Source organism: Panthera leo, chromosome A3 (assembly GCF_018350215.1).
Source record: "Panthera leo isolate Ple1 chromosome A3, P.leo_Ple1_pat1.1, whole genome shotgun sequence".
Taxonomy (NCBI): Eukaryota; Metazoa; Chordata; class Mammalia; order Carnivora; family Felidae; genus Panthera; species Panthera leo.
The window spans coordinates 41,528,013-41,551,659 of record NC_056681.1 but is presented as its reverse complement, the minus strand read 5'-3'; the positions used below and the strand labels follow the sequence as shown (position 1 = coordinate 41,551,659).

The window sequence follows — 23,647 nt, the reverse complement described above, 5'->3', positions numbered from 1 at the left end:
CTCCTCCGAGTGACCCTTTCTTTTTTATCCATCTCTGTTCAACATTCCTATGAGGAATTGCGTTACGTGTCTTACATTTATTAGCTATTTCATCGGGTCCTAGGTTTCACAGCCAGTGTTCTCCTGTTTCTTGGATGTGTATGTTCTACTAAATTCCAGAGTCTTAGAAGGAAGGAGGTGGATTCTTCACTGCTCCATCCTCTCTCTTCCACTTCTAGCCGGGATCATGATGAGCTCATGGTAGCTACTCATTGAATGTTGCAGGCAGTTGAGCAAATCAGCGATTCCACGAAGCCATTTATATTAGCCTTGGCACGGAGGGGTCATTCTTCTGTTCTAGCCAGACCTTTGGATGATGTACAATATAAGTGCCATAGCCCTCTCTTCATTTCTACTCCTGATCACTGATAGGGGCAGTGTCAAAGCTTAACCCAGAAACTCACCGGCTCCCTTTGGCCACAAAGTACAGACTTTCCTTCTTTCCCCCTCAGAACTAACAAGCTACTTAATGTGTTCTGTGCTTCATCATTGATTTTCCTCTCCCCAGGTGTGGGGCAGTAAACAGGAAAGGGCAGGAAACTGGCAAGTGTGTTAGGATTTACACACTGGTGGCTGCTGTCTTATCTGCAATAACCATGTAGAGGCTTTTTGACTTTTTGAGGCATTAGGGTTCAGATGTTTTTAGGTGGAGCTTGTTTTTGTCACTTCCACCCTTCCCCCCATGCACACATACACACCCTGTTGCCTTATACATGAAGGGTTTTGAGTCTCTGATGAGGATATCATTAAAATTAGTTAGCTTGTCATGTTTTTGGCCGGAAGATCTACTGTGGAAGGAATTTCTTAAATGAACCATGGTAGCCTTCTAATATCTTATCAATAATTTTCACATAACTTCCCCCTTTTTTTTGCTTTTTTCAGAAAATACTTTCTTAAAAATTGCCCCATTGATTAGTTTCTTAAGTATCCTTAATAAGAAGAACAGAACTAATGATCATGAAGAACAGAGGGAATGAACTTTGAGATGTTAGCAGAGGGACAGTAGAGTTGGGAGGGAAACAGTACATAAGCAGCATGAGAACTTTAACAAAGAATGAAAAATATTAGACAGACTTGCTTGTCTTCATAGATTTAAAAAAACATAATTCTATGTTATAAATTATGGTCTTTAATATTGTTCGTAGATGGAGCATGCGGCAAATACAAGCATTGCATAAACGTCCTATTATTCATTATAACATCTTCCGTCTGCTTTATGACCCAGGTAGGCCACAATGAGGATTACATTCAGGTCTCACCACATAATAGAAGAGGCCTCTGGCAATTCAAATTTTACATGTCTCTTCTCTCACCTAAGCATACTTTTTATCTTGAGATCAAGTATGTTCCCTGATATGAGAATTTGATTTACTATCCATGAAGTAAGTAGTAAGGTTGTCATACCTTAGGTTGTCCCTGTAGAGGCCAGGGGAGTAGTGTTTGTGCCATTATCCACTGTGGCTTTAATCCTGCAGGCCTCCCTCTGTCTCCACTGGCTCATTCTTTAGGAGTTCTGGACCTGTGATGCTACTATAGGGAGCAAGTGTGAGCATCTCCATACTCAGCCTAACGGGGGATCGTCTCAGTTGTAATGAGTTCTTGCATCAAGAAAAAAAAAAAAAAAGGTTCATACATACTTTGTTCTGTGGCATTTTCATTGTTGTAGCATAGGCCTAAACATTTACATTGTGGAACTTGTTAATGCATTCTAGACAATACCTCTTTGAGTACTTCGAAATACTGATTTCATCTGAATTTGATTAAAATCCATTTTGTTCACAGCTGCCTGTTTTACAGAATTGTGGTTGGCAGGGTGAATTTATTCAGCCTTTGTTGAAGAACATTTCAAAACAGTTTGTCTTCCCTTTCTCATTACTTAAAAAATGTAAGTGCATCCCTTGGAGAGAATACTTATGCTTCCCAAGTAATAATTACAGTAATTTTTATTTACATTCTTTTTCCTACATGATTTCAAGTTTTGAATGATAGATTAGAGCACTTTTATTAATGCTTCTTTGAAGGTCAAGCAGTCTTACTGGCTAGGCCAGTGTCTAGTGAGGTTATTTTGTTAATTGTCTTAATTTGCATGTTAGACAATTCTGATTCATTATTTAAGATATCTTTTGTGATAGGTATTATATCAGTCAGCTCTTGCTGGGTAACAAACAACCCATAAAAAAATAAAAAGCTTTTATTTCTTACTGATGGTTGTAAGTAGGTTGAGGTGGCTCTACTTGTAGGCTATGGATCATCTGAAGTTTAGATAGTGTTGGTCTACTCCTGATGTCTCATTTTGAGGTCTGTGCTGAAGGGTCAGTGGCCATAATAATGATGACAGAAGCACAGAAGATGCTGATGCATCATGTCTGCCAGTGTCCCACTGGCCAACACAAGTCATGCAACCAAGTCCAAAGTCCAGGGGCAAGGAACACTCGATCCACCAAGAAGCCATGGCAAGACTGGATATATGCTGCTGCAGGGAAAAGAAAAATTGGGACCAATAGTTCAGTCTGCATGGATATATTATGTCAAGGTCCTAAGGCTCTATTTAAAATAAAATTCAGATAAAGCTTGTAGGACTTCTCCCTAATGGAAGTATTCAGGTACTGGGAAGAACATATGTCATAGGACCATTGAAGTTACTTAGTTCAACTGGCTTTCCAATTTAGTCCTTTCTTGACACCTCCAGGACTGCTCACTCTCTACCTCACAGCAGTTTATTCAGTGGAACTGTTCTCATTGTTAGGCCATTCTTTCCATCATCATCTTTATTGTAATCTACATCTGTAGGGCCCATCCATCATTCGCATTCTTGGGTAACAGAATAGAACAAATCTGTTCCACAGTCTGTGTTATAATCTGACTGACCCTTCAGAGAAGACCATTATCTCTCTCACCTTCTCTGATTTTCCTTTTTTACCTCCAACATCCTTCAGTTCCTTTGTTGTTTCTTATCCAACATTGTTTCCAAACCACCACCATCCAATCTCTTGCTAGGGTTGCACCGTTGTAATTTTTTAAGACTTCCTTTATAAGGAATGGAACTGAATGATTCAGTTAGTAAGAAGGAAAGAGAGTCTGTTGTAAATCAGTCCTCCTGCCATTTAACACCTGGTTAAAATCTTTGGTGCTAAAGATGGCAGTGGATTCCAGTGATAACAATCCAAATCCCCCTTACATTGTGGTTGACAGTGTACCAACTTCTTTCCCATGTATGGCTCCTTTTGAGTCCCACAGTGATCCTCCTGGGATGGAGGAATTATCATCAATCTGCACTTCGTATTTGGGAATTTAACTCAGAAAGGATCACTTGACTGAGAATTGGAATCAAACCCAGACCTTCTTTGTCCAGAACATCTATTCTTTCCACAATGCCAAAGTCCGTTCCTGGTCACATTGTCTGGGTAAATTTTTTTATTGATTTATTTTTCTCATGGGGATGACTATACTAGGGATAAATATTTGGAAGAACTATGAAGTTGATTCTTTTCTGACTTGTAAATTCTTTTATTGGAATTTCTAGACATTGAAGATTATTTCTCTTTTTATGAGTTATATTTTCCCCCAAAATTCCCGTGCAGATTTCTTTGCAATTCCCTTGTTCCATTGTATGAACCTTATGTCTCCTTTTTGCTCTCTGCATTTTTATCTCCTATAGAAGAGAAGCGTAGGTAAAGTCATAATGCGAATATGGTATAGATAACCTTGTATGCTCAATGTCGCTGCTTTACCTGAAGTTCAAACAATATGCTCTACAGATACCTGAAAGAATCTTCCCCTCCCTCCCAAATTTAATTTCTCTTGGGCCTTAGAACCGAGCACAGATTGAACCAAAACTAGGGCTCAGCAAGAATTAGTGAGTGAAGATGTGCGATCCTTTTGTGGCTAATCATGGACACTGTAGAATTGGAAAGGAGAAAAGTTGATTTTCCCTCCTGAACATCCCAAATTGCCAATGTTTGTGTTTGGTATAAGAACCACTTAGCAATTGTTGCCCTGTTCTCACTTATACTGGATCCATTCTTTAGTCTTTTTAAAATTTCATCCATTTAATGATGAGTTATCCCGAGAAAATGACCATTAAAGGGGCTAGTCTTTGGTGCTCTAGAGAAAGATGGTAACGTTCTTAATGATTTCAAGTTAAAACATTCATCAGATACCCAGTGTTTCCAAATCTTGAAATAACGTTGATCAACTCAGATCTCTATGGATGAAATCATCTATTCTGGTAAGAATCCTGGATCAGGAAATGTTAGCCATCCTTTTGGATTTACCCTAAATCCACTAAGAGTAAATAAGATATTCCACAAATATTTATGTCCAATGGCTTGTCATTTTCTGGGTAGTTTATCCCTAAAGATATATATCAAAATTGAAGAAATACTCCTTTATTTGAAAACCTTTATTTCTGTTTCCTCATGCAAGTTTTTTTAACTCACTTTAAGATAAGGTTAGCACTGTTTCTTCATGCCCTGGTGGTGTTAAGTCCTCACCTTGACCAACATGGTCAGGAGATACCTGTGGCATGTGTGGCTACATCTCTTAGCAAACTCCAGTTCAGCTCTATGTACTTAGCCTTCAGAGATGATGTGGTATTAGCTCAAGATCCCTTCATGACAGGGGTGCCTGGGTGGCTCAGTTGGTTGAGCATCTGACTTCGGCTCAGGTCATGATCTCGTGGTCTGTGAGTTCGAGCCCTGCGTCGGGCTCTGTGCTGACAGCTCAGAGCCTGGAGCCTGCTTTGGATTCTGTGTCTCCCACTCTCTCTGCCCCTCCTCCATTTATGCTCTGTTTCTCTCATTCTCAAAAATGAATAAATGTTAAAAAAAAAAGTTTTGAAAAATAAAAAAGATCCCTTCATGACAGAGGCAGGCTTCACCTTCCAGAGATGAATATAAACATGTCTTGGCTCTTTATTCATAATTTGGACTTGCTCACACAAGGTACCTTTATTCTCTGCTTCTGATAACATGGCTAATACTTGAAAATATAACTGATCCCCTAGCCCTCCCTCTGTCCCAGACCTCTGTTTTCAAACCTCCTGGGCATAGGAAGTCCTTGATATAAAATGGCTCTAATTAGAATTATCAATGTGGCATGTGTGGTGGAAAAAAGGAGGGAATAGAAATATGTGCTATGCTGGGAACAGAGAAGGGAGAATTGGTAGTTTTGTCGAAGCTGATAAAAACCCAGGTTGCCTATATTTTAGAAAACCTTGGATATTTGGCTCTAGGAGATCAGACGGCAGTCCTTAGGTCTGACCTTGTCCTAGTCAGAGCATACACTGAATTCAACCATCTGGTACATAATTAGAGTATTTAGGGGAAATGTTGATGACTCCCTGTAGAATTGGTCCATTCTGTGCCCTCTGCAGTGTCGACATTGATCTGAGTGGATGTTAATGCCACTTCCTATTAATTTCCTTAACTTGTCCCTTTTGAAGGAGACAGCCTTAGTGGGAAGAGAAGATTCTAATCTGAATATTCAAAATATAGTCTGTGATCTGCCTGCTTTTTTTGGCTGAGGACCCGACTATAGTGTTTCCCCAACAACAGAAAAATAGCATATTTGTTGACACAAGACATTATTTCATTAAAAGCTACCAGAAGAGTATTTCTTTGCATTTTATTTTAAAAGATGTTTCTTATGTATAGGAGTATAATCCAAGCTACTAATTATGTACTTTTCCTTGACCTTTCATTTCTAAACAGAACCCACTCCACAAGGCATTTAAAGTTCCTTGAAATGTCCTGCGTATTTATTCAGATCTGCTGTAAGATGTGTATCCAGCCTTTCATGTTTCTTTACCTCCTCCTGTGATGTATGACCAATTTCCCTTCCATGTCTAAGCATCTTCTTTGCCACATGTAGAAAAACCATGACTGATTCCAAAATAAATAGCTCCATAGAAATTTAAAAGCTCCCTTAAATAATAGGATATAACATGATACAGCACACATTTACTTGTCTAGTATAAAACTCAACATATTCAAAACATAGCTACTTTCAAATAAAAAATAAATTTCTGAAACATGTGTGTTAGTTTTCCTTCCTCTCTAACATAAACATAGTTTAGGGGAATGTCAGGAACCTTTCACACTGTATTCTGAGAATTCTACATTTCTCATGAAATTGACTTCAAAAAATAGTTTCTAAAAATCACATTGCAGCAGTGATTTGATAGAAACACATACTCTTTAGATTTGTCTCTCTGTTCATCTATCTGTAGATAAAGACTCAAACATCTTCAGATCCTTAGCAGTTATTTTTCAGTTACCCATTTCCGTAGTTGTACATTTCTCTACACTTGTTAATATGGAGTTACTCTGAAATCTGAGATTGAAGTAAACTGTGACTCTGGGCGATAGCGAGGACTCTGGTAATATTTCTAGCCCCTAGCATGCTAAATAATGAAGAGAGAAATATCAGTCTTCTCAGCACCAGATGCGGCTGAACTTGCTGTCTGATCCTGCGGTTGGGGCAGTGGCTCAGAACTGTGTTCTGTGGTATACGTGCAGGTGCTGATATATAAGGGGCCGTCCGAAATTTAGATGAGCTACATAAACATTACAGGATCCAGTTCCTCTCAGATAAATGGTCTCTACTTCTTTCATATACCCAGTTAAATTATCAAAGGCAAGAGTTTTTGTCTTTAAAGGGTGTATAATCCCAAGCTCCAAGCAACTTTCATTAGGGATTATTTCACAATTATAAAATTGTTAGAAACAGAGAACTTTCCAGTCCTAAAATGGCTATGTAGTAACCAGACCATCAATTTCAGTCTTATCCCACTTTGAATGTTGACTTATAAAAGGAGAAAGCTAAGTTGGCTAACTTTAGAATGTAATCCATCTGGAGTGGAGAAACCAAATCTTTGTTCAAAATTTGATGCAGTTGAGAAAAAACTAAAGGTCTTAGAAATTACAGAGACTTTGTAGAAGTTATTTTGTATTCTCAGGACCTATTCTCAGGACCTCGTGAATGGTACCTTGTGGGTGCTCAGTAAAAGATACCAATGTTTGATGTATATCCTAAGGGGGCCTCTAAGAAAAGGCATTTAGAAAGTTGAAGCCTCCATTGTTCGGTTAATAATATACACGGGTGATTTGGGCTGCAGCTCTTCCTCAGTAAAAGTCATGACATTTTATTTATTTATTTATTTTATTTTTTATTATTTTTTTAATTTTTTAACATTTATTAATTATTGAGAGGCAGAGAGACTGAGCGAGCAGGGGAGGGGCAGAGAGAGAAGGAGACACAGAATCTGAAGCAGGCTCCAGGCTCCGAGCTGTCAGCACAGAGCCTGACACGGTGCTCGAACTCACGAACCATGAGATCATGACCTGAGTCGAAGTCGGACACTTAACCGACTGAGCCACCCAGGTGCCCCAAAAGTCATGACATTTTAGATAGCCATGTGTATATTCTTGTTTTTCTCACTCAGTGCCCCCATCAAAGTGTTTTGTTTTTTTAAGTTTTTATTTTAATTCTAGTTAACATCCAGCATTACATTCGCTTCAGGTATAGAATATAGGAATTCAACAAGTTCCGTATAACACCCGGTGCTCATCATGACAAGTGCACTCCTTAATCCCCATCATCTATTTAGCCTACCCTCCACCCGTCTCCCCTTTGGTAACCATCAGTTTGTCCTCTGTAGTTGAGAATCTGTTTGTTGCTTTGTCTCTCTCTTACTTTTTCCCTTTGCTTGTTTATTTTGTTTCTTAAATTCCACATGAGTAAAATCATATGGTATTTGTCTTTCTTTGGTTTACTTTGCTTGGCATAATACATTCTACCTCCATCTATGTCATTATGTCATTGCAAGTGGCAAGATTTCATTCTTTTTTTGTGGCCGAATAGTATTCCATTGTGTGTGTGTGTGTGTGTGTGTGTGTGTGTGTGTGTGTGTGTGTATACCACATCTTCTTTACCCATTCATCTATTGTTGGACACTTGGGCTGCTTCCATATTGTAAATTGTAAATAATGCCGCTATAAACCCCTGTCACAGTTTTAAAATCCTCCTAGAATTTACTTGTCAGTCTGCTTCTGACCAGAAGTCCTGCAGGGTGGGACACTGTCATGTTCACAGTTGGGTTTTTGCTCTATAGATGGGATTTGCTAAATACCATGCCCACTTCCATAGACATGAGACTGAGGTGCAGAAAGGGTGGGTGGGTGACTGTTACACTGAGACCAAGACCTAATGCTAGGATTTGATTCTGGGTCTTCTCTTTCCCCTCTCTGAATCTTTGAGGTGAACCCCACGTGCAATCCCAAGTGATTGCTTCAGGGATACCCCTAATGGTAGAGTTTCAATACCAAGTGTATTACACTTGATGTTGTTATCCACACCTTTTTAAACCCCCCTAATACACATAATAATACTGTTCCTAGTGCATTTAATTACTTTTCTTCCTTCTTCCTTTTCCTAATTCTAGCCTCTTAGCATAGAGAGAGCTCCTCATCAAATGAACTGTGGTATTGGCCTTTGGGTCTAACTGGTAGGAAGGACCAGGTTCCTCCTAAGGTAGAGCATGTGGGTCTTCGTTTCCCAACTAGTATTATCAGTTGCCAGAACCCCCACAGCTGCCAACTGCCAACTTTGTGAGTTTGAGCCCCATATCAGGCTCTGTGCTGACAGCTCAGAGCCTGGAGCCTGCTTTGGATTCTGTGTGTGTGTCTCTCTCTGCCCCTCACCTGCTCACACACTCTCTCTCAAAAGTAAATAAACATTAAAAAAAAAAATATATATATATATATATGTATGTAACATATATGTATGTAACATATATATGTGTATGTACCATATATATATATATATATATATATATATATGTAGTTATGAAGCATGGCATAGAAGGGGCATCTGGGTGAATCAGTCAGTTAAGTGTCTGACTCTTGGTTTCAGCTCAGGTCATGATCTCATAGTCCACGGATTCGAGCCCCACATTGGACTCTGCACTGACAGCAGAGCCTGCTTTGGATCCTCCCTCTTCCTCTCTTTCTGCCCCTCCCTTCCTTGAGCTCGCTCTCTCTCTCTCTCTCTCTCTCACTCTCAAAATAAATAAATAAATATTTTTTAAAGAGCATGGCATGGAAGATTTCAGGGCTTAGGCAGTAGAGTACGAACTTTATGGCTAACACATAGCCATAGGTCAAAGACATTTCTTAACAGTAGATGTGCTTTTTGAAAATAAATAAAACCACTAAATTATTTCTCTTCCTTTTCACCCTTCAAAGAGATAAACATATTCCATGCTTCAGGAAATGTCTACCTTTCCAGTAATTTGGAAACATACTGTCAGTGAACTGAAAGGTCTTTGGCAATGTGCACATTGAGAAACTCTTTTCTTTCTTTTTCTTTCTTTCTTTCTTTCTTTTTTTTTTTTTTTTTTTTTTAGAATTTCCACGGTGGCTTTTGACATCAGAGACAACTAAGTAGGTGTACCATTGCCATAAAATTAACAGTTCTTGTTTTGGGTGACCAGCCACACGGGGAAAAAATTAGAGGCTCTAAAAGGCTTTGGTAACTTCATACCATGCCAAAATGTTTACGGGGTCAGCTAGATGAAAGCAGTAATCTAAGACAAATTATACACCTGTCTGTCATCCAGAAATCTGAGCTTTCATTCCCACACAGCTAGGCTGGACCCTCCACATTACACCTGGCTAAGGATCCAGGACCACATATTACTCAGTGTTTCTTTTTAGTCAAATAAGTGAATTTTACTGCATAATCATGGCATTCCCATCTTCTTAAATTCTGTGTATGTTGGTTGAAATGTTCATTTGCTGACTTTATCTCAGGTGAAGTTATTCAAAAATTTCATGATGGCAGTATAAATGGTGATGGCGATGGGCCAGCAGGCATCATGGGGCACTGGGTTAGCCTGAGTTCAAATCCTAGCTCTGCCACCTGCCTTTGTCACATTATCTCAATTCGCAAACTTTGGGCCCTCACCTGGTAAGTAGGGTTCAGTAACAATTAATACCTCATAGGGAGATCGTGAGGATTAAATGAAATGATGCAGAAATGCATTAAATGAACTGTTTAGCACAGTCCTTAATATATAGTAAGTATTCAATGAATGCTAACTATAATTACGGTAATTAATCTTTTATTACTGCTACTGGTTTAAAAACATATTTTCTTACGTTTTCTAAAGCCCCAGGTTAGCGCAAATGATAAGGATTGTTCAGAGATTTCTATCCATTTATACTCAAGAGAACTCATTTTGAAGATTTATTTTTTTCATAATGCTTCTTTCTCAAACCCCTCTGGCTTCCCACCATCCAGACCATAAATGTTTGTCAGAGCCAGGCTGATTATTAATCAAATAAAGCCTAAAGAAAATACTTGGTATTTATTTTAATTGTGGTTTAAAGAGCTTTCCCCACCATACTGGCTTATAAAAATGCCTAGAAGTTAAAAATGAAGTAAATTTGAATAAAGTCTTTAGCTTTTGGAGCTATATGTACAGCAATCTGATAGTCTGTGAAAAGAAAAGAAGTTTGTCAGATGATCAAGTCTTTTCAGAAAGGAATCTGGTTTACACTGATTTTTTTAAAAGTCGGGATATGTAATCTGTCTCTTTTTTCGCTTGTTCTTATAAATTGGAAGGAACTTCAAAGCCAAACAACATTTTGAAGTGCTTTTGCCCTAATTTCTTGGAATAGTATACCTCAAGAAATGGTCTTTTGTGATGAGAGAAACTTAGCATTTCTCTTTCAAAGGAAGCCATCGTTTTTCTAAATAAACTCTACTAGTTTGATGCTCTCTTCTTTGCTTGAAACACATTTTCTCCCACCTGCCCAAACATGGTTTTTTCTGAAGAGTGATCTGGGTTTCTCTTTGTTCTCCCCATCTGATGTGCCTTTGATAGAGGATGGTTTCTCGCTCTTTGGGAGCAAATCCAGACGACCTGAAGGACCCAATTAAAATTAGTATTCCACGCTATGTGCTCTGCGGGCAAGGGAAGGACGAGCACTTCGAGTTTGAGGTCAAGGTAAGTGCCCCCTTCTTTACTCTTCTGGAGGAATGGAGGCTTGAAGCTCCCAGGGCTTTCTCTGTCTATATACATATATACATATGAAAGGAGATGAAGCTACATGTGAACGTGTTGTTTTAAAGCATATTGGTCATGCCCTCCTTTAAACTGATATGTGAAAGTCTAGACTGTAAAACATGGAGGGAAGTTATGCCATAGAAGGTGGTGGTGGCTGGGGAGTCAGGCAGACACGGGAGAAAGTTCTTGTCACCAGCCCTACAGGCAGGGTGACCAACCCTTCCAGGTTATCCAGGACTGTTTTGCTTTCAGCACTGAAAGTTCTACGCCCTGGGAAACCAGTTCATGCCAGGCAAACCAGTGCAGTTGGTCACCCTATCCCTGGTGACCTATCCCTGGGCTTAAGCTCAGTTTTCTTATCTATAAAAGTGGGAATAATAATGTTTATGTTACAAGGATATCAGTGCACATAAAGTTATAACAGTTGCTATAATTACTACTGCTGCTTTTAGTGTTGTTTCTATTAGTATTAATTTAGGAAGCTTTCCTAATCCATTTTAGTCATGATTTGATTTATACAACTTTTCAGGAAGAAATGTGCCTGCTTCCTTACATCACACTTTCCAAAATAATGACTTCATCTTATTCCTAATTTAGTTCCATTGACTCATAACAATTCATTAAATATTGCTGGATGCTCTCCTCTCTTCAAAGAATTAATGATTAATAATAACACTTCTTTGTTTTCAAGGCTAGGCAAGGGTATTGATGTAATAACATCCACTAGGGTCACCAGTATATGGCTGTGTGAGGGTGTTCTTGGAGGTGAACATCAGGCTGGGAATCTGGACGCTGAGGTCTTTAGGCTCTGATTCTGTTGCTGTTTGTTGAGTGATGCTAAGTCTTTTACCTTCTCTGAGCCTCAGTTTTCTCACTGGTGAAATGCAGAAATTGGATTACACCGGTGGTTTCCAAATTTCTTCTTAGCAAAGACGTTTGTTGAGAAAATATTTATGAGGAAGGACACTGTGGAAAGCAGATCAGCATGGAGCTGCTGTGGGGGGAGATGGCAGAGGGAGCCTGAAGCCAGCAGTCCCCACCCCCACCCCCAACATGCCCCTTGGTGGGGAGTGGAGCCCCTGGGTCCTTAGGGATCTCTCCCTTTTAGGCATGCATATTCATTTTCAGTCTTCCAGGAGAAAGAGTGCAGATGAGTTTTATAATTAATCAAGTTCTCAGATTCTTATCTCTATATATTGTTTTCCTTTTTATTTTTTAAACCTAGGCTCTAATTTATATATTTGAGGTCCCTGCTGAGAGTACATGATGTCTGGGGGGGGGGTGTGGTATTTTGAACGTCACTGACCAGATTGTGTGGTTTCTTATTAAAATGTTATGCCATGTCCAGGAGCCAGTACTTCTCACCGCCCCTGACTGTATGCCTAATGCCTGCTCAATTTCTGTTCTCAATCGTTTGAAATTGTATGTGTGTGTGTGTGTGTATTTAGAGTTCCCTTTGTACATACATGTAATGTTATATACATTTATCAAAATACTCTCTGAAGGTATGTGTATTATTTCTATATTTAAAAAAAAATTTTTTTAATGTTTATTTTTGAGAGAGAGAGAGAGCATGCGCAAGCGGGGCAGGGGCAGAGAGAGAGGGAGACAAAATCCAAAGCAGGCTCCAGGCTCTGAGCTGTCAGCACAGAGCCCGACACGGGGCTTGACCTCACGCACAGTGAGATCATGACCTGAGCCGAAGTCAGAGGGTTAACCGACTGAGCCACTCAGGCACCCCAGTCCATATTTTTAATTAGAGGGTAAAGACTGGCTTTCACCAGCTCAGAATTTGAATTCTCCTAAACAGAGAGCTCACAGCACTGGAGAACATGCAATGATTTTCATTGGTGCATAGATATATTTTATTTTAATAGATAAATGTGTTAATAAAATATAACCATTAAATTGATTTCATGCCTAAAAGATAAGATCATGGATAAAGAAGATACTTAGTTGATTTAGTATGATCTCACTTATATGTGGAACCTAAAAATAAAAACCAAGCTCATAGATACAGACAGATTGGTGGTTGCTGGGGTGGGTGAAATGGGTGCAGGTGGTCAAAAGGGACAAACTTCCAGTAATAAAATAAATAACTCCTGAGGATGTCAAGTATGGCTTCGTGATTATAGTTAATAATGCTGTATTCCATATTTGAAAGTTGCTGGAAGGGTAAATCTTTAAAAGTTCTCATCATAAGGAAAAAAATGTTGTAACCATGTGTTGTGACAGATACTCACAAGACTTATTGAGGTGATTGTTTCGCAATATATACAAATATTGAATCGTTGTATTATACACCTGAAACTAATACGATATATGTCAATTATACTTCAAGAATTAAAAAAAAGAAAAGAACTAGAAAAAAAAAAAACTGAGTTGATTTAAATAAAACTGGCAGGCAAATAATAGTCCAGGCCTTATCAGATCTGGCCAAAATTGTGAAGATCATTCTGTGAAGGCAAGTTAGAGAACCCACATACAGAAAATCGTATGGGACCTTTCAGAATCCTGGCTTTCAATTCAGAATACATAAAGTCCAAATCCAAAGAGTTTAGCTTTCTTTGAACTTATCAAAGCCAAGTTCTGAAAGCATATCAATTGCTCTGCTTCCTTCTTGTACTTATCCCAGGTGCTGTAATCGGCATCAGGAATGGCTTGTTAACACTTGCCGGAGAATCCCTAGTTCTCTGTGTAGGAAGGGCTGGCATGCATTGGCAGGTAGGTGTGCTGAGGGTCTGACATTCTTCTGGGGTTACTAGTCACAGAAACATCAGGGCCCCAGTACTAGAACATGACCTGAATATACTGCCCCTCCCCTGAACAAAACAAAAACGGCCGCACCCCAGCAAAGGCTTAGCTGTTGGGATAGTGCTGGGTGCGCCAATGTCCTGTCCAGGCTCCACCAGTTAACCTTACAAGCCGTAGTCTCACTGTGCCTCATCTGTAAAATGGGGATAAAGAGACCTACCTGGTTGGATTAGTATGAACAGTGCATGAACTTAGGTCATGTAAAGTATTTAGAACGGTGCCTGCCACATGCTAAGTGCTGGATAGGTGTTTGTTTTTAAAAAATAGGTAAATTTTTATTTAAAAAAATTTTTAAGTTTATTTATTTATTTTGAGGGAGATAGGGAGAGAGAAGGAGGAGGAGCAGAGAGAGAGAGAGAGAGCAAGAGAGAGAGAGAGAGAGAGAGGGAGAGAGAGAGAGAGAGAGAGAGAGAGAGAGAGAGAAAATCCCAAGCAAGCTATGTGCTGTTGGTGCACAGCCTGACACAAGGCTCAATCGCACGCACCATGAGATCCTGAGCAGAAATCAAGAGTTGGATGCTTAACTGACTGAGCCACCCATGTGCCCCATAAAATAAGTAAATTTTTAAAAGGCACAAGGAATGACTGAGATTTTACCCTCGGAATCCTCTTAATGACTTTGGATGTATAGTTGTATCTTTGAGAGTTTGGGGGTTTTGTTTTGTTTCCATTTTGATTGTTAATTCCCCCTTAACATTCCTGAATTCTAAAATTAAGCATGGCAACCTTTTCCATCCATGATTTGACTATTTGATGCATTGACAGTTTTCTAGGACAGTCACACTTGTGATAACAGTTTGGCTACTACTAAAGTCTTTTCTTGATGAACCGGTGGCTTTCAGGCAGCTAAGGTAAAAAGTATTATTTTTTTAAGTCTATTCTATTTAGTTTTAGAGACCTTTTTTGAAGGAAAATCTGATGTTAATGTAGATAGATATTTTATACTATAATACTATATACTCCAGAGAAATCTTCACTCCTTCTTTTTTAAACAAAAGCGATTTCTGTTTTCTGTTCTTCCCCTGTTATGGTCTTCAAAGTCTCCTGGGATCCTGAATATATGCAGCAAGGCTCTGTCACCAACAGGGAACGGTCTTGTCAATGATGTCAGACCCCGGCTGACTGTATAACTTGCTCCGTGGTCACGGCCGGTTCATTTAAGGGGCCAAGCTGGCCCATGAACACACGGCGCCCACTGGGTTCAAGTCTCCACAGGCTGAGTTTGCCCCAAGGAGTGGGGCAGGGAAGACAGCGTCTGGTGTTATAGCTGCCCCGAGCTCTGTCTTTCAGCTTCTCCCTCACCCTTCCTGTTCCCTCTGCCTCCTGCCCTTTTCTGCCTGCCTTTCCTGAGGTAACATTTATTACTTAAGTTATTGCTTCTTCCTGGCCACTTTCATTTTAATCCCCAGTCGAGTGGCTCTGATTGGGCTGCTCCTTGCTGAATGAAGTAGTCATGAGCCAGGTTAAGGTACTCTCTGAGGTCAGGTGTGAGGAGTGGAATTTGGGGGAGGAAGGAGGACAACAGTGGTTCTTAAATGCTCACCTTCTGGTCCCTGATGAGTTCAAGGAAGTTCCCATTGCTGGGATTTAAAATGAGAAAAGTAGACTTTTTCATTAAACTAAAATTTAATTCAAAAGGACTGTCTTTTTCAAATCTGTATACAGGGATTAAAAATATCTTTCTCTTATGAAGTAACTATGAGAATAGATACATATACAGGTTTTTGTTTTCTGGTCCCATTTGATTTTTTTCAGTTAATTTTGTTGAGGCATAATTTACATACAATGAAACGCACGTATTTAAGTGTAGTTTGACAAGTTTTGATGTGCGTATACCCATGCAACCAGCACATCGATCAAGACTTAGGACTTTTCAGTCATTCCAGAAAGTTTCTTGTGCCCCTTTACGGTGAGTGGCCCTGCACAGCTGTCTGCGACTATAGATGAGTAGTGTCTGTTCCAGCATGCCGTGGAGATGTGGCTGGCAGCAGTTACTTTTCCATGTCTGGCTCCTTCCACATAGCGTGATGTTTTGGAGATTCATCCATATAGCTGACTGGAACAGTAATTTGTTTTTTGTTTTTTTATTACTAAATAGCCTCCCATTGTATAGATATATCATGATTTGTGGAATGGTATTTATCTTAATGTCCTTACTTGACAATACAGAAAGCTGTGATCTCCATGATGCACTCCCTTCACACCCCTCGCCACCCAGTTATTTTGCTCATCCTTGAAGGACACATGCCTGGGAGACCCGGGGCGAGGGCCTTGGTTCCCATCACCATTGTGGTTATGCCTTCCAGCAGGTCGCAATAGCACATCCTTCTGGGACTGTGTCCACGTGTACTGCAAGAGATGTACGGCCTGCAGACTGATGTCACAGGCGGGCAGAGAGCTGTGGGCGTGCTAGTCTGGCTACTCTTGGAGAAGAGCACATTCTGTGCTGAATGGTGTTGAATGTCACCTGCTGGTCAGCAGAATGTACTGGTACAATACGTGCTTGCTCTAAACCACAGCTGTCACAGGTTATACCACTAACTGGACTCCAGCACTCATCGTAAAACTCCTGCTTCAAATGCTTTTCAGTGATTGATACAGGAAATCAATTACACTGCGTTGTACTTGCCATTTTCAGTCAGCCAGGACCAGGGTGGATAGAATTTAATTTTTAAATTAGATTTCAGCAGGATGCAAAACACCGGCCTGGGAAATCTGTGGTTAAGTCTCACGGAGGCTGGCATACTCTTATGTTATAGAAATAACCTGGTGTTTCCAGCATCGTTTTAAATTCTCTGCCCTTTAATTTACATATTAACATGATAATATAAAGAAATAAGCCAACACTGGTGTATTTTTTTTAATATTTTGTTTCCTAAGAGTCTTTATTCCTGTAAAAACTGTAGGTAATCTTTACAGGAGATTGTTTTCTGTCTTCCTAGAGCCGCGACTTCTGCCGTGTTGTCCCCCTTCCCCCCATTCTCTGTCCTATCACCTGGTTTCCTCCCTTCACTGCAGAGGTCACAGCGGCAGTCACATTGTTTTCTTTCAGTCACTGTCATGTTTATAGATGGTCTTCCTTTGGGCCCTCCTTGCTCAGTCCCCAGCCCTCCCAAAGGCTCTGACTGATAATGGTCACCCACCCAGGAGAGATCACTTAACAATGTGACACACACAAGTCCATCACCGGGTGTTCTTACTGGTCAGAGCCCTTGTAGAGCTTCGGGATTTTGTGTCCTTGTGCCCTTTGTAAACAGCCCCCCATGGGCTTCCTGTGCTCTGACTGTGCTGGTGGATTCAGACATTGAATAGCCATCCCACCCACTGTTTTCCTAATGATGTGGCTGCTTCTCTCATGGTCCAGTGCAAGTACAGGCAAATCATGCTTCTGGACTGTGTCTAAGTGCAAGAAAGCCAGTGCGTTCTGCCTCCCCGCTGCCTCTCCACCCTACCCTCCAGCGCGCCAGCTCACGCACATCCTGGCTCCGGCAGTCTCCAGCACCCACAGAGAGGTTCCGTTCTGCACAGAGAGGTAGCCCTCTACCCACTGTCCACTTGCTGGACATTATGCTGGTCACCTGAGCATGCCAGCCCCTTGCTCAGGAAGCACCTGTTGTAGAGTCTTCTCTTCTAAGGAGCCCTCTGGCAACCTGGCAGCCTAGTCATACCCACCCCCATGCTGTTCAGAGAAGGACAGCGCCCTGCCCTTTTCGTGTGGTGGCAGGAGGTCAGCCCTTTGGGGCAGAATCACTTTGGTCCACTTGTGGACCAAAGGAACACAGGACTACATACTTTACCTCGAACACACAACATCTGAAACAAAACCGTTCCTAATTTCAGTCACGTGATTTGTGTTGAAGGTACCACAGGAACAGTCACCTCCTCTTGCCTCCAAATGCACCTGGTTTTCTGTAACTCCTGATCGGCGGCCTGAGAAGGAGAGGAGACACAGGGGGGAATGATAGCGGGAAGGTGTACCCTTGGGGTGGGTACCCTTCCAGCACAAGCTTGTAGACCACCTGCGAGGGATTCCTGAGTGCCCAGTCTGTGGTGTCGTTTTCTTTCCTGTCACGTGAGCTTAGGTATGTGAGCCCCTCTTCCGGTCTCAGTCAGTGCTGCCCTGGAGTTGAAACGCAGCCAAAGGCAAAATTCAGGTGGCAGCTGGCCTCTGGGTTTTACAGCTGAAGGAGCCATGTGACAGGGACCTCAGGGCCCGGGCCAGACAGAGCTGTGCAAAGGTATGAAGGGAGAGGAAGCAAACTGGCAGTGTATGATGTGCGTTATTTTGCCTGAACAGGTTTTCAAATATTTCGGTGAGTTCTCAGCATTTCAAACTTGGGAGATCTGACATAGAAATCCAAATTTCTCACGTTTCTGTAAAATATCAGAACATGTGGGAACCCTGGGCTGGTTTTCCTAAAGAGCAAGCCTGATTGGGGTGAGCCGGCGTCTGCTCTTGGTTTGAGGCTCGTGCCTCCACCGTGCCACAGACGTCATTGCCCCCAGCACAGAGGAGATCACCGGAGGGAACAGTACACGCCAAGTCCCGACTGCCCGGAAGGGCTCACAGACCAGATGGAGTCTCTGATCACACAGTTTATGAAGTCCATTTACACACACAGGGAGAGGGGAGCAGGTGGGCAGAGCACACTAACCGACCCCAGGGTCATACCGTGTCACCTGCCCTGTCTCTCTCTGCCCCAGAGCCTTCCCGCTCTGCTCGCCATTGCGCATTTGCCCCAAGGCCACGTGCCTGGCCAGTGCCCTGCTGAGCACCCCTGGTTTTCACCTGCACTTCTTGGGTAGCGCGCATGTGGGCCCAGCACGGGACCGGGTCCTTGTTGTCAACGGTGGTCCATTCAGGGCTGAATTAGCTGTTGGCCCTGAGCTGCCTGATCATGACCTACTACTTTGTATCTCTAGGTAATGCTTTTATCTGTTCTATTGTATTTATTTATCCCATCTGTCTCTAGCATGCCTTATAGGTTATAGGACTTTAGCACATCTTATGCATTCTTTTGTGTCTAGAAAGCTGCCTGTGTCCTGCCCTCTGTTCTGGCACATACCCTGAGGTTTATTTACCTGTCTCACCTGAGCTGCTGGCTTACTTACTGGCAGTGCTCAGCCTGTCTGAGGAGCTTCATCCGTCCTCTGTGGCAGAGCTGTAAGTGCTCAGGTAGCACTTAGACTCCCCCTGCGCTGCCTGCTGTCTTACAACCCTGTACTCACAGAGCCTCTCAGAGGTTTGTTCCTGGCTAAACCCTTCGGGCAGTTGCGTTTGCAGCCTCTCTTCAGGGGAGGACACCGTCATCTATCAGGGATCTTCCTCAGCCCGGGCACTTTGCCAGGCATTTCCGCAAATGTGGAAGCTATACCAGAATGGGGGTATTACTTGCATTTAATGAACTAGGCCATTATGAGTGATTTGCCCAAGGCCACATGGCCAGTGAGGAGATCCATACTGGTTCCTTTGCTTACTCATTTTAATGTGCCTTATTTATTTATTTATTTATTTATTTATTTATTTAAGGTTGAGAGCGAGCACAAGTTGGGGAGAGGGGCGGCAGGAGGGAGAGAGGGAGAAGGGAAAAGAGAGAGAATATGAATCCCAAGCAGGGTTGATGTTCATTGTGGAGCCCATGCAGGACTCTATCCCACAACCCTGGAATCAGGGCCTGAGCTGAAACTGAGAGTTGGGATGCTCAGCCGACTGAGCAACCCGGGTGCCCCAATGTGCCTGCTAAATTTCACTACTTTCTGCTCTTTTTAGGAGTCGATGCCATATTTTAGTGTTGCCCCGGATGGGGGACCATTTCCACATCCTTGCCTACTTTCAAAACCTATTTTTGTGTGCGTTTTAATTTTTTAGCTCGAGTTCTGGCCAAGTTACAGGCCCTCTGTAAATTGGGGCTATTAAGAAGGCTCTGACAGACCTGGAGAATTTGATGGTGGAGAGACCTGCCAGGGAGCGTGAAGAGAGGAAATGCCCAGAAAATGTGCAGTTTGTGAGTTGGAGCAATCACGTTTACAGTCAGAGAAATTTCTCTTTATTTGGCAGAACAGAAATAAGCGCCATTCCAGTCTGTTAGATAAACTGTGCACACATACATCTTTCAGAAATACTCCCAACTTGATAGAATATAAATGTTCAGAAGGATTTGTGTGTTGGCATCTGAATCTCTGCTTATTAGTAACTTGATAGATTCTCTTCCTGTATGTGTATTAGCATAGTCGAGACAAATGGAGTGTTGCATAAGCTGCGGTCCATCTAGATCCCTTTGTGTGTTATTTTCAAACATAAATAACAAGTCAAAGAAATAACATTGGGACTGGAAGAATCATATTTTATCCTATTTTTTTAAGCACCCCTCCCATCTTTTTGAGAACTTTGCCTGTCGCTACAAAAATTAAGACAAAACCTTTTTCCCTTCCCTTATTTTCACACAAAGCAACTCATCTTTTTATATCACTTTCACTTGGGGCAGTTGTGTTTGCCTTCACAAAATAAATGCTGCACATATGAAAAATGGCAAAGAAGAAATGAGATTGAGTCATAAGCACAGAAGGAAAGCAGTCAACTTGGTTTGGCCATGTTTGGCCTTGAATTTTCATTTCAACTTTGTTTTATTCCTATAAGAATATATTAATAATTCCTCTTCCAAAACTTCAGATTTTTGGGAGGGAGGTTTAATATCTCTTCCTGGAATAAAATTGGTTTTAAACTAAATCACAGGGGTGCCTGGGCGGCTCAGTCCGTTAAGTGTCGGACTTCAGCTCAGGTCATGATCTCGTGCTCCATGGGTTTGAGTCCCGTGTCAGGCTCTGTGCTGACAGTTCAGAGGCTGGAGCCTGCTTCAGATTCTGTGTCTCCCTCTCTCTTTGACCCTCCCCCACTCACCCTCTGTCTGCCTCTCTCTCTCTCTCTCTCTCTCTATCTCTATCTCTCTCTCTCTCAAAAATAAACAGTAAAAAAAATTTTTTTTTTTTTAATTACAAAATGAGGGTCGCTGAGTGGCTCAGTTGGTTAAGCATCTGACTCTGGGTTTCAGTTCAAGTCATGATCTCACAGTTTGTGGATTTGAGCCTTGTGTTGGGCTCTGTGTTGACAGTGTGTACCTTGCTTGGTATTCTCTCTCTCTTCCCCTCTCTCTGACCCTCTCTCCCTCTTTCTATCTCTCGCAATAAATAAATAAACTTAAAAAAAATAAATCATAAAATGGTTTGAACTCCCATTTTTGCAGTTGGTATCCAAAGATACCTCTTGCCTTTGAGTGGTGCCTAAGAAAAGACCTGTGATCACAGTGCTAGGAGTTACCATTTATTGGGTGCTAAAACACCCTGCTAATTGTTTCACATGTTTTTCATTCATCTGTAGTTTAGTATCCTGAGCCCATTTCACAGATGAAGAAACTGAGGCCTGGAGGAGTTGTGTAATGGAGCCCAGGTCACACAGCTAATTAGTGACTAGACTAAAGTTAGGATCTGAGTCTGTCTTCATCCAGAGCTTTTCACTATTCCATTCTCCAGTGATGACTGGTAGCGCATTTGCATTCTGGTCTTTGCCTCTGAATACCTCGGTAATTGGAAGGAAAATTGGTTAGGCAATTTCCCACAATTTTAAAGTAGAATAATTTCCCCTATTCCTCACTGGCTTTGCAGAAGTGTTAGGGGAAGGGAGAAGTACTTATTAGTAATGATCTTGGATTTGAAAGACATCCATCTTCTTAGAATCTTGGAGTCTTTTCATACTCTTTCAAATTTACCTTCAAACTACTAGATAGAGTAAGTACACTAAAATAAACGAAATTATCTCAAGTTTGAGGGCGCTGAAACTGAAGCATCGAGAGGTTGTAATTTCTAGTTATTGCAGAAGGCTGAGACTTTGGTCAGCGAGAAAGCTCTATTGGATCTTGCACCACTTCATAGTTACGTAGATGTGATGTAAGTCAGCAGTCGGCTTAGGCTCTTTTCTTCCCGACACACTGCATTCGGAGCAGGTTTGGAAGCCAAGGGCTCTGGGGCACTTCATGTACTTGTTGGTGCTGCGTCTTCATGGAAGGACGTCTGGGGAGTTTCCTGGATAGAAGACCGAATGATCTTACCTCGGCATGGGCCTCCTACTTTCCGAAATCTTTATGCTCCATACTCCATACATCTCCCATCCATGTCACCAACAGCCAGGGCAGATCTGGGAGTGGATTATAGACTCCTCTCTCCTTCCCCAGTGCACTGGCTTTAAGACTGTGCTCCTGCTGGGGCCCGACTTCTTGACTCAGGTGCCCTGGAGACCGAATTTCCATTGTTGGTAGCCTCTTGGTTCATGGGACCACTGTGATGCAGGGGGATGCCTGGTCAGTTCAGGATCTCGTTACACAGAGTTCATGGGCATGATTCAAATGGCAGCTAGTCTCTTGCCTGCTGGGTGGTTGCTGACACAGTGTCTTTTCCTTTGTGTCCACTTGGCTACAGAGCTCAGCACTCCTCTGGGTTTCTCAGAAAGAAAGGCGTATAAACTTGCCTGAAATTTCCCCAGGGAAACCAAAGAAGGAGGTGCATTGCACATCTCAGAGCAAATTACTGAAAATACCCTGTTAGCTAATTATGTTCTCCCAAACATAATGTTCTCCAAAATTATGTTCACCAGCCTTCCCACTCCTGCTTCCCAGATACCCTTCGGGAGCTCCAGCTGCTGCCCCCTTGCTAAGTGAAGATTCCACTCAAGCCTACTTCTTAGGCCTTTTTTTTCAAGTTTACATATCCAAAGGACCTTGACATTCAGAAACAAATGCTCTGAAGTTTAACTAGGACCCACCCCTTTAAAGGCAACTTAGAGACCACCTTTTGTTTCTTGATGTGTTTTGGGGGAGGCTTCATCTACTCTCCCTGTCCCACTTACTCTCCTTACCCCAAATCTTTTGTCACGGTATTTCTTCTCAATCAGCAGAATCCTCTCTCCAAAAGGAATTTGATAAATGACCGTTTGTCTTTCTTTGTTTTACAATTCATTACCCTCTCCCTTTATCTCCTCTAATGCATACTTTCTAAAAACTTGAAATAGCTACAGGTAAGTCAGAAACAGACTAAAATGCAGTTCATTCCACGGCCCACATTGCAGGAGAGAAAGGGAATTGGAAAATGCAGTAGAAAAGTATTAAGGTGCACCTGGGTGGCTCAGGTCATGATCTCACAGTTCGTGAGTTTGAGCCCTGTGTCAGGCTCTGTGCTGACAGCTTAGAGCCTGGAGCCTGCTTTAGATTCTCTCTCTCTCTCTCTCTCTCTCTCTGCCCCCCCCCCCACTTGTTTTCTGTCTCTCTCTCAAAAATAAATAAAAATTCAAAAAAATTTTTTAAAGTATTTATTAAAAAGAGACCATGGGCTCCACTGTCTCCATTGTTTATTATTTAATAAATACTCATTCAGTACATAACGTGTAACACGTAACGTAGTGGTTCTTTTTTTATTTTTTTAAAAAAATTTTTTAACGTTTATTTATTTTTGAGACAGAGAGAGACAGAGCATGAACAGGGGAGGGTCAGAGAGAGAGGGAGACACAGAATCTGAAACAGGTTCCAGGCTCTGAGCTGTCAGCACAGAGCCCGACGTGGGGCTCAAACTCACGGACCGCGAGATCATGACCTGAGCTGAAGTCGGACGCTTAACCAACTGAGCCACCCAGGCGCCCCAGTGGTTCTTTTTTTAAAGACCATGATGGAACTATCAACA

General features: G+C 41.7%; 1 protein-coding gene across 13 annotated transcripts in view; it reads left to right on the top strand.

Moving 5' to 3' along the window:
- KIF16B (kinesin family member 16B) overlaps positions 1-23,647 on the top strand; it is a 288,972-nt gene that overhangs the window by 201,629 nt on the left and 63,696 nt on the right. For 9 of the 13 annotated variants that reach the window (XR_006200570.1, XM_042931660.1, XM_042931657.1 and 6 more), the window contains exon 23: positions 10,928-11,050. Coding sequence is in view for 11 of the 13 variants with exons in the window: in XM_042931660.1 (XP_042787594.1) it covers positions 10,928-11,050 (123 nt within the window). In the remaining 2 variants the exon portion in view is untranslated. Of the gene's footprint in view, positions 1-5,750; positions 6,024-10,927; positions 11,051-13,745; positions 14,028-14,689; positions 14,756-19,793; positions 19,919-23,647 lie in introns of those variants that run through there. The other 4 variants (XR_006200571.1, XM_042931665.1, XM_042931666.1 and 1 more) reach the window with 4 other exon arrangements.